Below are 13,836 nucleotides of genomic sequence, written 5' to 3' on the forward strand. Positions count from 1 at the left end.
AGATTATTTACATTATTTAAGGGCGACCAACCTTGGAATGCCACTAATGAGGAGAGATATCTGTCTGCAATGCAACTCTAGTTATCCCAATGTCGAGGTAATAAAGTCCATTTACTTCATGTCCTCCACCAATCATCCTCCTTGTCTTTAGATCCTGAAATTCACAATAGGAGGGATAAAATGTGACAAAACATATTAATGATTTAGTTAGCTGTGGAGGATGAAGCATGAGTGCAATGATCTTTTAGAATCTTGTCATACTCTTCCTTGGGCAATGTAATTGTATCACTTGCAGTTCTCTGCTCAGGATGTATAGAGACAAACTTGGAGATATAACCTTCAGAGCGACCATCTAAAGAGTGAACTTGATTTGCCCATGCTAGTTTACTAACAAGATCCTAACACGTATCTACTGTAGTCTGTATGGTTATTCAGACTACAATGACACTTATGAACTGTAGTCTGTATGGTTATTCAGACTTCAATAAGTACAATGCTGATTACCATGACTACGACTGCCACCAAAGTTTGTGCCGTGATCTCTCTTGTATTTCTGCCTCCAGAACGATCTCCTCTAAAATCTCTACCCCCGAATCATCAGCTATAACCACCACCATCTCGACTTCCTCCATCTCCTCTACTAGATGTAGAGACGTGCAGACCACTCAGATGAGGACAGACTCTATGAATTTATACTAGCTGTATGCAGTGTTCGAAATATCAGTATTGCATTATGTATCGCACCTTTGGGATACAGATATGTATCGGTTATCGCATGGGATGTATCGGTTGTATCACGTAATGTCTCGTTGTTGTTGGAAACATGGGGAAATTGATCAATTTTTTCAATGTAACTTCAGTGATTGTTAAAAAACACATCAACACACACTTATAGATCAAAACATTACATAAAATAAGTGCACATAATAGGTTTTCTTTGTATGGGGTCCTAATCTATGTGTTGTCTAACTGAATTGATGCAAGTATATTCAAAGTTCATTCGTATAATTTATAAATATAAGAAGACATGTGGAAACACAACTAATACATTCAAAAGAAAAAGAAGAATCACTAGATTTGGTTACATACATGTTTGATTTTATGTTTGGACACAAGGATTGCAACCGATTTGCAAGCAAGTGGGAAATTTTGATTTTTTCAACTTTCCGCAACTCGGCCTATCTCCTCCAAATCTCAAAATTGGAGCTCCCAATCCATGCTTTTTTATGCAAAACATGAAAAACCATGTATTTGTAACAATTTGACGCTGATTTAACATGATTTATAGAAAAAAAAAGGATCGAAAAAAAAAAATGCTCACCGAATCGAATATGTGAGATATATCGCACTACTTGTGAGTTTCATATCGCATAGGTGGGATACAAGATATATCGTGGGGTATATCGGCCAATATCGTTGATATTTAAAATGCTGGCTGTATGTTGAACTCAGGCAAATAGAATCTCACTACCTCCAAGGATCTGAGCTCTCATAGGCTCAAACTCAGGATGAAGGCCAGAGAGGAATTTAATAACATGGAATTCCTCTCTTTGCAATCTCATGGTCTCATAATTTGTCTATAGGGGTTGGTACACATGTAGTTCTTCTCACATGCCTCACAAGGTTGAATAATATTCCCCTCAGCTCTTATCTTCCTATAGTAACTCATAGGTATGGGTTAGGTTCTTCTCAATTGAATACGTCTCTCTTAAGTTTTCTCATACTTCTTTTGCCGTCTTGAAGAAGATGACATTCACACTGATGTGAGGTTCCATACTATTCTACACCAAAGCTTTAATATGAGCATCTTCTGCCACCCAATCTTCATATTCTATTGGTTTTTTGCAAGCTTGGGGGAAGTCAGTTACTTTAACTTTCTCGTACCTGTAAGAAATACAAATGTGGCCCAATGTAGGTAATTTGCTCTGTGAAGTTTAGTCGATGTGATTTGCAGATTCATTAACTCAGATAAGAGATTATTCTTGGCTTCATTCTTGACATCTATATTCAGGGGAATAAAGAAATGAAGCACACAAGGGAAGAAATTTCAATTTGAACTTACCAAATACACACTTTAGGATAACATATGGTTGGTTTGGATGGATTTAGGGAGAGAATGGGATAAAAGAGGAAAAGGGAAAATGAAGAAAAGTGTGAGAGAAGAGGAAAGATTGTTGTTTTGTGTTAGAGTTAGAAACCCTAACACATCATTTTTATTATATTGCTAGAGATACACTTACATACTCCATGAGAGTACACAGACCTATACACATGCACATACCTAAAAAGGAACATAATGAAAATACACAATATAAATACACAACTTGCATTCTCCATGCTCTACACTCCCCCTCAAGTTAGAGGATGAAAATCAATTATGGCCAACTTGCTAGAGATACGAATAAGAGCATCCTGAGCAAGAGACTTGGTAAGAACATCGGCCAACTGATCTCCAGAGCGAACAAAAGGAGTTGCAATTTCCTTGTTGGCAACTTTTTCGCGAATGAAATGATAATCAATCTCAATGTGCTTCGTGCGTTCATGGAACATGGGATTACTGGCAATGTTAATGGCAACTGATTGTTGCAATGCAAAGAAATGGGACTTGGAGGATTATAGCCGAGTTCCTGTAGGAGAGTTTGAAGCCAAATAAGTTCATGTGTCGCATGAGCCATTGCTCGATACTCAGCCTCAATAGAGGATCGTGCCACGATGGACTATTTCTTGCTCTTCCAGGTGATAAGATTGCCATCAATAAATGTACAGTATCCGGATGTAGACTTGTGATCATAGAGACTGCGAGCACAATTAGCATTAGAGTAACTTGACCGGTGAAGGTGACCATGCCATTGAAAACATAGACCTTTACTTGGAGAAGATTTGAGATACTGAAGGAACGATACGCGACTGTGAGATGGGTGGTATGAGGGGCATGCATGAATTGACTCACTACACTCACAACATATGAAAAATTTGGCCGAGTGATGGTGAGATAGATAAGTGACCAACTAACCTCCAAAAGATCCCTATATCAGGAAGAAGATCACCATCAGTAGGACTAATTCTGTGAGTAGCATCCATAAGAGTGGCATCAAGCCTACACCCTAGCATTCCAATCTTAGAGAGAAGATCAATGGCATATTTCCTTTGAGAGAGCACAACCCAGATTTAGATTGTGCAACTTCAATGCCCAGAAAGTAGCGAAGAACCCCAAGATCCTTGATCTCAAACCGAGCCTTGAGGAAAGATTTAACTGCTATCATTTGTACATTATCATCACCGAACAACACAATATCATCTACATAAACAATCAACACCATCATCCCGGTAGGTCAATGATAAATGAACAATGAGTGATTAGCTTGGCTACGAACAAATCCAAAATCTAGAAGTGCATGACTGAATTTGTCGAACCAGGCACATGGGGACTGCTGGAGACCATAAATGGACTTCTTGAGTCGGCATATGAGAGGCGAAGTGTGACGTGTAGAGAACCTGGGGGTTTGATCCATATAGACTTCCTTGGCAAGATCACCATGCAAAAATGCAATCTTTACATCTAATTGAAATTGGGGCTAAGACAAGTTGACTGCCACGGAGATAATCACACGTACAAAGTTAAGCTTGGCCACAGGAGAGAATGTCTTAAAGTAATCTACTCCATACGTTTGAGTATAGCCCTTTGTAACTAGCCGTGCCTTATACCAATCAATAGAGCCGTTGGGAAGATACTTGATAGTACAAACCCATCGACATCCAACTGTCTGCTTTCCTGGAGGTAAGGGAATGAGCTCCCAGGTACTGTTCTTTCCCATTGTCTGCATCTCTTCCATCATAACATTAGTCCACTCATGGCTACTCTAGTTTCTTTCAAAGTACTTGGGGGTAATAGAGGAGGATATGGAAACTACAAAAGATTGGAAGGAAGTTGAAAGATGGTTATAAGAAACAAAATTGCTAATAGGATGCTTTGTGCATGATCGGAGAGGTTTGTGCAAGGCAATAGGAAGATCATCAAGAGACAAAGAGCTTATACTTGGACCACCGACTAAAGTGGATGAAATGATAGGCAGCTGATCAGTAGAGGATTTAGTCCGTTGACGATACACAAGGACAGGCTTGGAGACAAATGAAGTATGGCTGTCATAAAAACAAGTGATAGGAAGAGGTATAGAGCTGGACCGAGGCTCCCCCCGACTAGCAAGAGGGTTATGTAGAGATTTTCCTTCATCAGGGAAGTATGAAACATCTTCAAGGAAGGTCACATCAGTTGATACATATTTCTTATAGGTCAGGGGGTCTTAACACTTGTGCCCTTTTTTTGATCGAGTGTACCCTAAGAACACGCACTTAATGACCCATGGACTCAACTTATCATTGCTATCATCAAGAATTTGGACAAAACATGTGCATCCAAACACCTTAGGGGGTAAAGGAAACGGTTTATCATGTGGATGCAAAGTTTTGAATGAGGACTTGTGAGATAATAGTTGGGATGGAACACAATTAATAAAAAATTTAGCAGTAAGCAAGGCATCATCCCAATGTCGTTTCGGAAGATTCATACCCAGTAAGAGGGCATGGGTGACATCAAGAAGGTGACATTTTTTCCTCTCAACAACGCTATTTTGTTGAGGTGTTCGAGGACATGAAGTATGGGATAAAATACCATGGTCCTGCAAATAGGATAGAAAGGCATGTGACATGTACTGATGCAAGACGCATGCATGTGGATAAACGGTGGAGTGAGATCAATCAACAAATTAAATAAAATAATCAAAATCACAATCACGCCAAAATCATCAAATATCTTAAGAATCCAACATGAAACTATGAATAGTCTAGGCCACGATCAAGAAACTATGCTAGGCATGAGCATTGAGTACTAGAAATTAGGAATGAATGGATGTAAGAACACCCAAATAGCATAGGAATGAGTCTATTTCAAAAGGAAAGGACTATTACTACCCAGGGTTTGCTCGATTAGAATGTAGGCTAACCTAAGGTTCAATGAATTTGGGGAAAAAAGTGAAATTAGGGTTTAGATGGTCCAATTGACTTGGGGATTTTGGGGCTTGGGCCTTACTCGAGGGGAATCAGGGATATGAGTAGTTGGAGGATTTGGGTTTTAGGTTAATTAGGGAAATTGAGATTCTAGGGTTTAGAAGATTTCGGGAAAAATAGGAAGTAGGGAATCTAGGGTTAGGGTTTTAGAAAGGGATTTAGGGGTTTTGATGCGGGAAGCAAGGGGAAATCAAGGGACTGATGGGCTATTCGTACGGTCAGCTTAGGGGCTTGCACGTGTGGCCGTACGGTCACACATGTGGGTCGTTGGCTAGGATTTTGGCATTCTTAATGGTTGGATTCGGTTGGAGTTGAAGTTGGATGATGAAAAGTAGAAAAAAATAATAATTTGGATAGTCTTGGATGGGATGGGAAGGGAAGAAGAAAGATTAAATTTTTGAGAAAATATCTTTTTGTGATAGAAAGGAAGAGAGAATGAAGATGATAGATGGGGAGCCTCACACATTCGTTGAATGGGGAATGGAATCACACTACACCCAAGCTCCAAATCATATGAAGGAGAGAAAACACAAAGTTCTTTTTTCAAAATAATGGTATTAGCCACCCCCCCCCCAATTCTTTATTATAGTATGAGAAAGAGACTTTTACAAAAAACCTCTCAGGAAAGAATTCTCAATAAAAAAAATCCTATATTAAGTAAACATAAAATAATCCAAAAATAATAAAAAATGATAAAAACTACTCAAAACAAATAAATCCAAACTATTCGTGGCCAATGGGGTGGTCCACGATCAAGATGGACCATGATCAAGAGTGGTTCAAAGGCCTATCGTGCTTGATCCAATGGTTTGGTCGATGCTAGCATTCAATCCAACGGTCCAGACCCTCGAGAATGCAGCCCACATGCATCTTCCTAATGTAGAGTCTTCAAAGATTCATCAAATGCGTGTGGGGTCTTCAAAACGGTCCACTCAGGCCCACGTATTGGTCATCAATCCAGAGGAAAACTAGTGATGATCTCCTCCTCTGGTAGACCCTGAATGATGCTCTAATGTCGTCATCATCTACTCCCCCCCAATTATAAGAATGAAGAATTTTGAGAGGACACTGAAATTGAGTAACTACCTCATCGTAGAAGACCTTAAACATATCAAACACTTCATGCTTGGATTTTAGAAGATAAACCCATGTCATTTGGGTGTAATCATCAATGAAGGTGACAAAATTTTTATACAAAAAAGGGACAACAGGTGTAGGGCCCTAAACCTTAGTGGACTAACTTAAATGGTTTGGGTTTCCTCTCAGTCAAACTAGGGGGAAAGGTAGTCCGATGATGTTTGGAGAGCTCACAAGTTTTACAACATAAAGGAGTAGATGCATTGATTGAAGGAAATAATAGTTTTAACCTAGACAAGGATGAGTGCCCTAGGTGGTAATGCCATTTAGATATGGACTCCCTTCTAAGGATATAACACTAGAAGCTATTGTAGGTCATTACCCAGGACAAACATCTTCACATTCATGGCCCCCACCATTCATCCTCTTCGCTCGGAGGTCCTGAAACACATAATGAGAAGGAAAGAAGGTTACTGAACAACTCAAAGATTTGGTAAGTCAGCTGATAGATAATAGATTCAGAGGAAGACGAGGGACATGTAAAATTAATGACAGATGCATAGAGGGAGAGAGCTTAACGAAACCATTCTAGTTATAGGAGCTTGGTTTCCATCAACAATAGTGACAAAGTGTGATTGGCTAGAAGGAAGATAAGAACTAAACAGTTGAGACTTACTAGTCATGTGAGAGGTGGCTTCGGAGTCAATGACCTAGGGAGAAGTGAAGAGGACATGCTAAGAGCAGTACCTGATGGGCAATCATGGCTTTGGAAGGTATTAAGAACATTACTAACATGTAGTCTCATTAATGCATCGTAAGCCTCACAAGACAAAAGAACCGAGTCACTCGAGGAAGTCTTCTCCACTACATGCAACAATGAAGTCTTCTTTAAGCTAGTGGAGGCACTGCTGGCTATAGATATGCCAGCCTAAGATGGACGACTAGCAAGATCTTAACATCTATCAGCAGAGTGATTTGTTTCCCCATAGTATGAACATTGAACAATGGTGTGGTCCGTCATGTCCTCTTCCTCGTCCATCGTAGCCTTGACTACCTCGGTTACCCCGATCAGTGTCGCAACCATTGCCTTGATTACTCGATCCACCATTACATCCATGTCCTTAACAGCTCCACGTTGGAGCTCGAGTCTCGTGGTTAACGGAAGGTCGGTCCCCAACAGCATCAACGGATCTAACTCTGGATATGGAAGAGGTCTTCCATAGGGTCTAACAACACGAAAACAGGACCACAACAGTTGCAAGAGAGTATACACGCTGATACACTCAGATTTGTATTAATTTGGATTCCAGAGGGGACCTAAGGTTCCAACAATAACCTTAGAAGAGAAATACAGCAGCCATGCTCACAACAAAGTTTGAATCATACACGGAAGTCATCCACTACACTAGATCAGATCCATATACATACGCGAGTTTTAGTGTATAGCCGCGGGCCCCAAGCCCCAAAAACGAATCAACCAGAACCCTATTAGGCTCATAACTTTCTTAAATCTTCTCATCCAAAGATAAAATCCCCATAGATCATAAGGGACAAAGAATCTGACCCTAAGTATGGAGAGAAATCAAGGAAACATCCCCCGATTTGAGAGGAATCACTGAAACTCAAAGATTTGGGATTTTCCGTTGAATGTGAAAAATAGTCCAAACATACCTCAAATGGCCTAAAAAAATTCTGCAAAAATCACTGCAAAAATCACCAAAAATCTTCTAAAATCAATTTGCTTCAACCCATGTTCTTCTCATTGAAAAAGGAACCTATGGAATATACAGTGTTGACGTCAGCCGTATGGTTGTTGACGTCAACGGGTTCTGGCAGCATCAATTAACTTGTGGTAACCTTGTTTTGATAGCAAGTTGGTTTGGATGGATTTAGGGAGAGAATGGGTGAAAAAGAGGAAAAAGGGAAAAAGAAGAAAATGTGAGAGGAGGAAAGCTTGTTGTTGTGTGTTAGAGTTAGAAACCCTAACACATCCTTTTTATTAGATTGCTAGAGATACACTTACATACTCCATAGGAGCTCACTGACTTGTACACATGCACACACCAAAAAAGGAACATAATGAAAGTACGACAATACAAATACACAACTTGCATTCTCCATGCTCTATACATATAGCCACAACACGACCAATTGGGAACAATACTTGCTTCACACCTTTTACACATACACTTGATCTTCAGTCTTGGTTGTAAACAACTTCCACACACACTTTTATTTTCAAATATGACATCTATCTTCAAATTTTGCTGTAGATCTAACCATATATGCACAATGGCCCACTTTGACCCATTACAGTGGTAGTGTATGAAAGTGGGCTTCACACACCTTCCTGGAACATGATTGCACAACCCAACAAATGGTGGCGCAATGATGAAAATGAATTTGGGTTAAATCAACCCCAAATTTAGGTTTCCACCTCAAGGAGATGAAAGAAGAAGAAAAAGAAGTGGAAATGTGAAAAAGGAAGATCACACAAGGTATTAGATTAATGGAGCTTTGATACCATATTCCAAAACATGAAATAAAGAGAGCAAGGTATGCAAAAACAATTACAAAACTACCGTTATGTAAAGGCAACGGTGGCCACCACTACACATTATGGGGTTGTAACGACTGTTATGGAAAAAATGGCATTTGTAGCCCTGTAAAGAGTGTAATAGCCCTGTAATGGTCCGTGACAGGGCTGATACTGGGTGCATCCCCAATGTTTGAAGTGTCAGTATCACTACAAATTTTACTAGTCGGGATACGGAAACAATATCGATATCACTGATAATATCGTTGATAACCAAAATGTGGGGAAAAATGTGGGGAAAAATGGTGGGATTTTTCAATGAAACTTCATGAGATGCTAAAATACACATATTTGCATATTTAGAAATAAAAAATTGCAAAAAGAATGCATACATAATAGGTTTCCATTTAATGGGGACCTAAAAGTATGTGCTGCTGTAAGAAATCAGTCCAACCATCTCATCCATCAAACCTCCAACCTTCCATCCAACTATCTATCGATATTTCATAATATCGGCAACACATGATATTTCCCAAAAAATCGTTGACAACCAAGGTGTTCCAAAACGATAATGGTGGTTGTAACGGTCACCACCATTACCGTTATGATACAGGCTGTAATGGCCATTATGCGGCCGTATCAGTCGTTACAACCTTTTATTATTATTATTTTTTTAAATTTTTTTTCGAAAAAACTGTTACATGACCGTTACGGGGCTGTTATGGCCTGTTTTTCCTGTAACGGCCGTTACGGCCGTTTCGACCCCATGACGTGTAACGGTTATGACCATTACTTTTACGTAACCAATTTTGAATACCTTGTTGACAACTAGAAAATAAACGAAAGATTGTGGTCTTGATATTGCCATGTTGTGATAATGATAATATCGTGATATTATCGTTGACAAATTGAACGCTGCATACAACTAACCCTCAAAAAATATGACATGAGAATTTTTTAAGATACAAATTTTTGGTGATATCAATACATTGGTGATATCATCAAATATCGTGGATACATTAGCGATATAAGCAACACTTGGAATTTACACAGTTGAAAATTTTGGCGATACACCAGCGGTATTGATGCATTGGCAATACGAGTGACACCTGGAACTTACACAGTTGAAAATATTGACAATATCGACACATTAACAATATTTAGGGATACATTGCCAATACCTAGAATTTCTAATACTACCAGTGTTACTAGTATCGCTACCAATGTTATCAGTCTCGGCGAGTTAGAGATATAGATAATATCAGGGATATTTTGATAATATAAAAAAAAGAAAAAAAAAAGAAAGAAAAAAGAAAAAAAGAAGAAGCTATAATGGTTGTTATGGGGGCCGTACGTAACGACTGTTGCGTCTTGTATCTTAACAGTAATGGTGGTGGCCGTTCTTGTTATGGAATATCATGAAAGAGAGAGAAGAGGAGTGAGATAAAAGATGAGGAGAAAGAGGACAATAACTAGGCCTCTCACGGCCCCATCTCTTGCTTTATTATATCAAGGCTTTGCTCATTAACACGAAATTACAAGTATGCCCTTCACCCTTAAGATATTGTATTACATCCACCCATGGGCCTAAACCTTAACCCAACACATGTTTAACCTCAGAAAACAAAGCAAATCACATGAGAATCCAAGCTGGTCCATTGGACCACGTGTGACATCGTGGAACCACACATGCGATCAATATGGGGCATCAGCAAGATTAGTGAGGGAACAATAGTGAAGATTCTTTATCGCATAGGTTAGAGCACATGATGAGGAAGTGATTGGATGGCTAATCATGCAGGAAACAGGTAGTAAAATCTTATATTGTTTGCCAAGGTTGGCCAACTCGCTGAGATGTCTCTGTACTCACTCAAATCCACTTGTTTTTTAAGCCTCACTGAGTCAAAATAGGCGTAGACTCGATGGAGGTCAAAATAAATAATGCTGAGCCAAGTTTGACTGAGTTTGTGAGTTACTCAGTGACTCGTTCGAGTGATCACACTTGGGGGAGTTGTGGCGATTTGTGTGGCATGGTTTAGAAACATGACCCTGTCGAGTCCAAAGAGTTAATGCATGGCTCAGGTGAGTGGCAATTCTAAAAGTTGCAAACTCAAAAGGCAGCTCTCTCTCTCTCTCTCTCTCTCTCTCTCTCTCTCTCCCTCCCTCCCTCCCTTCCTCCTTCACCCTCTATTATAGAATGTAGAATTGAGGCCTTGAGGATGGCAGATGGCATGTTGCAAAGCTAGAAGAGGAACAAAAGGGTATTGAGAACAAATGGAAAGAGAGGGAGTTATCTTATACTTTGGTAGAGTATAATGGTCTTGTGCATAGGCGCTTTGAAATCATACATGTGGCATATATTAATGCTAATAAAAACTGACTAAATTGTACAACCCATAGTCTTTAAGCATCACACCTAAAATCAAATTATTTGAGCAATTCTAACCTTTGATTCATGGACACTTGTTTGTTGAATTAGGATTGTTGGATATTTTCATTTTCAATTGTCCAATAACAATAACTGTCCACAAATTTGATACTTCGATGAATCTTATAAGTACTTAAGTTTTCTTTAACATTTTTAATAAATTCTATAATTATTTAATTAGAAAAATGTGACTTGCCCGAGTCACTGCCTTGGCCCACCCGAGTCAAGTTTTGTGGGCCAACTGAGTTTAGTTTGAGTCTCGAGTTTGTTAACCTTGCTTTAAACAATATTTGATGAGTGGATGGTTGATCCCTCTCACTCTCTCCCTCTTTCTCGTCACTCCAGTAACACCTCCCTCTCATTCTCTCTCTTTCGCGTCTCTCCCGCAATTCTCTCTCTACAATGGTCGATGGTGGGACTCATGGGCGTGTCAACGGCGCACACCCACCCATTGGTGAGATTATCTTTCTCTAATTTGGGTGTGTCTGATTCTCTTTCTCCCTCCATCTCATTCTGATTTGGATTTTCACGCAATGTGGACCAAACATGGGTGCAATTTGGAGAAACCCTGAAAATCTCCATTTTTTGCTTTTTTTTTTTTTTTTTGAATTTTGTTCTTAGGTGATTTCAATCTCTATAGGTTTTTATTAAATCAAAATTTAGATTTGGGGAGAAATCTCGACTCAAACGAAGATGGGCTGGAACTTAAAGGCAAGCAAAAAACTGTAGAAGCTTTATTTATTTATTTTTTAAATCTTAGAATGAATTTTTCAATGGAAATCCATGTCTATGCATGATTCTCATGCATTGACATGGATTTGTGGTGAACAAATTAACATTTAGAAAATAGGGTAAATTAGTGAAACCTCAAAATTTCCATTTTTATATTGGAAAATATGTGAATTTCACGGTTAATTAATGTGGAAATTTTTATATATTAATGAGTGTTGATTGATCTATTGATTAGCCACAAATTTTATGTATTTATTTTATACTGATTTTTTTCGACAACACATGGTTAGGCCCCTATAAAATGGCTTATTATATATTGTTTTTTGCAATATTTTGATTCGTGCATGTGTAAGCACGTGCCTTTTACATCTCCTGAAGTTTCAGCGAAAAATTCCACCTTTTTCCCAACCTTTCCTCATTGTTTCCCTTGGAGATATTTTTCATACATGTTTCCGTATCCCCAATCATCGATAAATGCAACATTACCAATACTCAGTGCACTGCTTTATCAAATTAACATGGCATAAACCTGTGTAATGCTATGAAGTTCTGTGACCAGTACTACATACTGTAATTTTATGCCCACTATGCCAGTGTCTGTCCATGATTGTCTCTACTGAATTGGGCCAAGAATTAATCTTCGTGAATAGGAATTTAAAATCAACTTCAATATGGTTTAGATGCTCATGAAGCATTTGCTTGAAAAATTTATCCAGACTATGCTGATAACTTTTTTTTTTCCCCATGATTAGGATTGGATATATGCCAAATGCCTATCCTCTCATTATTGCCCGAGCTTTGTAAGTCTCTCTCTCTCTCTCTCTCTCTCTCTAAGTTCAGCCATCTTAATTGTTTGTCTCAATTTTTATGTACCACAGGTTACCACATTTACTCTTGATAGTTTTTGTCTGACACAATACCTTTTACTTTATCCACAACTTCATTGACCTTTTAACTAATGCACAAGATTTTGCCTGACTATGTCATGTTTGAAAGTTTGTGAAACACTTAGCAGTAAAGGGCCCATTTTGGATCTCCTATTTTAGAAAGAACTGATCACTTACTGGCAAGGGCATGATAACTTGCCGTGCAGGCCTTTCATTCCAGCCAACATGCCACCAGTGTAGGACATCCTTACCATGCAAATGGTAGGCTCCGTTGTGAACATCACCTGGCACTAGAGTCAGGCTTGTCCGCATATCAGGTGGGCTACACCATTGGAATCTATGGACAGCTTATGGTCTGACTCAGCATATAGGTTTGGCCCATCTAATCAGTGGATCAGCCTGATTTTCAAGATGTGCCTACGATTTGCATGGTATGAATATCCTACACAAGTGGCATGTTAATAGGAGAGAGGTATGCCTGGCAAGCTACCATGATGGTTACCTGCAAGTGATCAGTTCTCTAGAAAAACATATAATTTTCTGGGTACAAATTTCTACTTTCGCATTGATAAATGTGAAAAGGGGTGTGTGTGTGTGCGTGCGCATCTATATATTTGTGTGTGTGCTTGTTAGAGAGAGAGAGAGAGAGAGAGAGAGAGAGAGAGGCGCACCAGTTCTCACGAGTTCTCGTGAGAACTTTTTCAGAACTCATCTCCCATGATATGAGCTCAAATCTGAACCGCCCATGTGATGCAGCACCCCATGAAACCTCCAGGCATGGTGTGCCAAAGCGGTTACGTATCGGCCGTAACGGCCGATACGTAATGGTAATGTTGGGAACCGTTACGTGTGGACCAAACATGGGTGCAATTTGGAGAAACCCTGAAAATCTCCATTTTTTTTGCATTTTTTGCATTTTTTTTTTTGAATTTTGTTCTTAATGATTTCAATCTCTATAGGTTTTTATTAAATCAAAATTTAGATTTGGGGAGAAATCTCGACTCAAACGAAGATGGGCTGGAACTTAAAGGCAAGCAAAAAACTGTAGAAGCTTTATTTATTCATTTTTTAAATCTTAGAATGAATTTGATGGGGACATCACACGCATGCGC

General features: G+C 39.1%; 1 protein-coding gene across 7 annotated transcripts in view; it reads left to right on the forward strand.

The window, feature by feature from the left end:
* The window catches only part of LOC131246274 (thymidylate kinase), a 46,206-nt gene that overhangs the window by 6,043 nt on the left and 26,327 nt on the right, over nucleotides 1–13,836 (forward strand). For 4 of the 7 annotated variants that reach the window (XM_058246215.1, XM_058246216.1, XM_058246214.1 and 1 more), the window contains exon 2: nucleotides 12,590–12,637. The exons of 2 other annotated variants lie outside the window; for them this stretch is intronic. In XM_058246215.1, coding sequence (XP_058102198.1) covers nucleotides 12,590–12,637 — 48 coding nt within the window. Of the gene's footprint in view, nucleotides 1–11,494; nucleotides 11,560–12,589; nucleotides 12,638–13,836 lie in introns of those variants that run through there. One more of the 7 variants, XM_058246217.1, reaches the window with a different exon arrangement.

Source organism: Magnolia sinica, chromosome 5, assembly GCF_029962835.1.
Source record: "Magnolia sinica isolate HGM2019 chromosome 5, MsV1, whole genome shotgun sequence".
NCBI classification, from domain to species: Eukaryota; Viridiplantae; Streptophyta; class Magnoliopsida; order Magnoliales; family Magnoliaceae; genus Magnolia; species Magnolia sinica.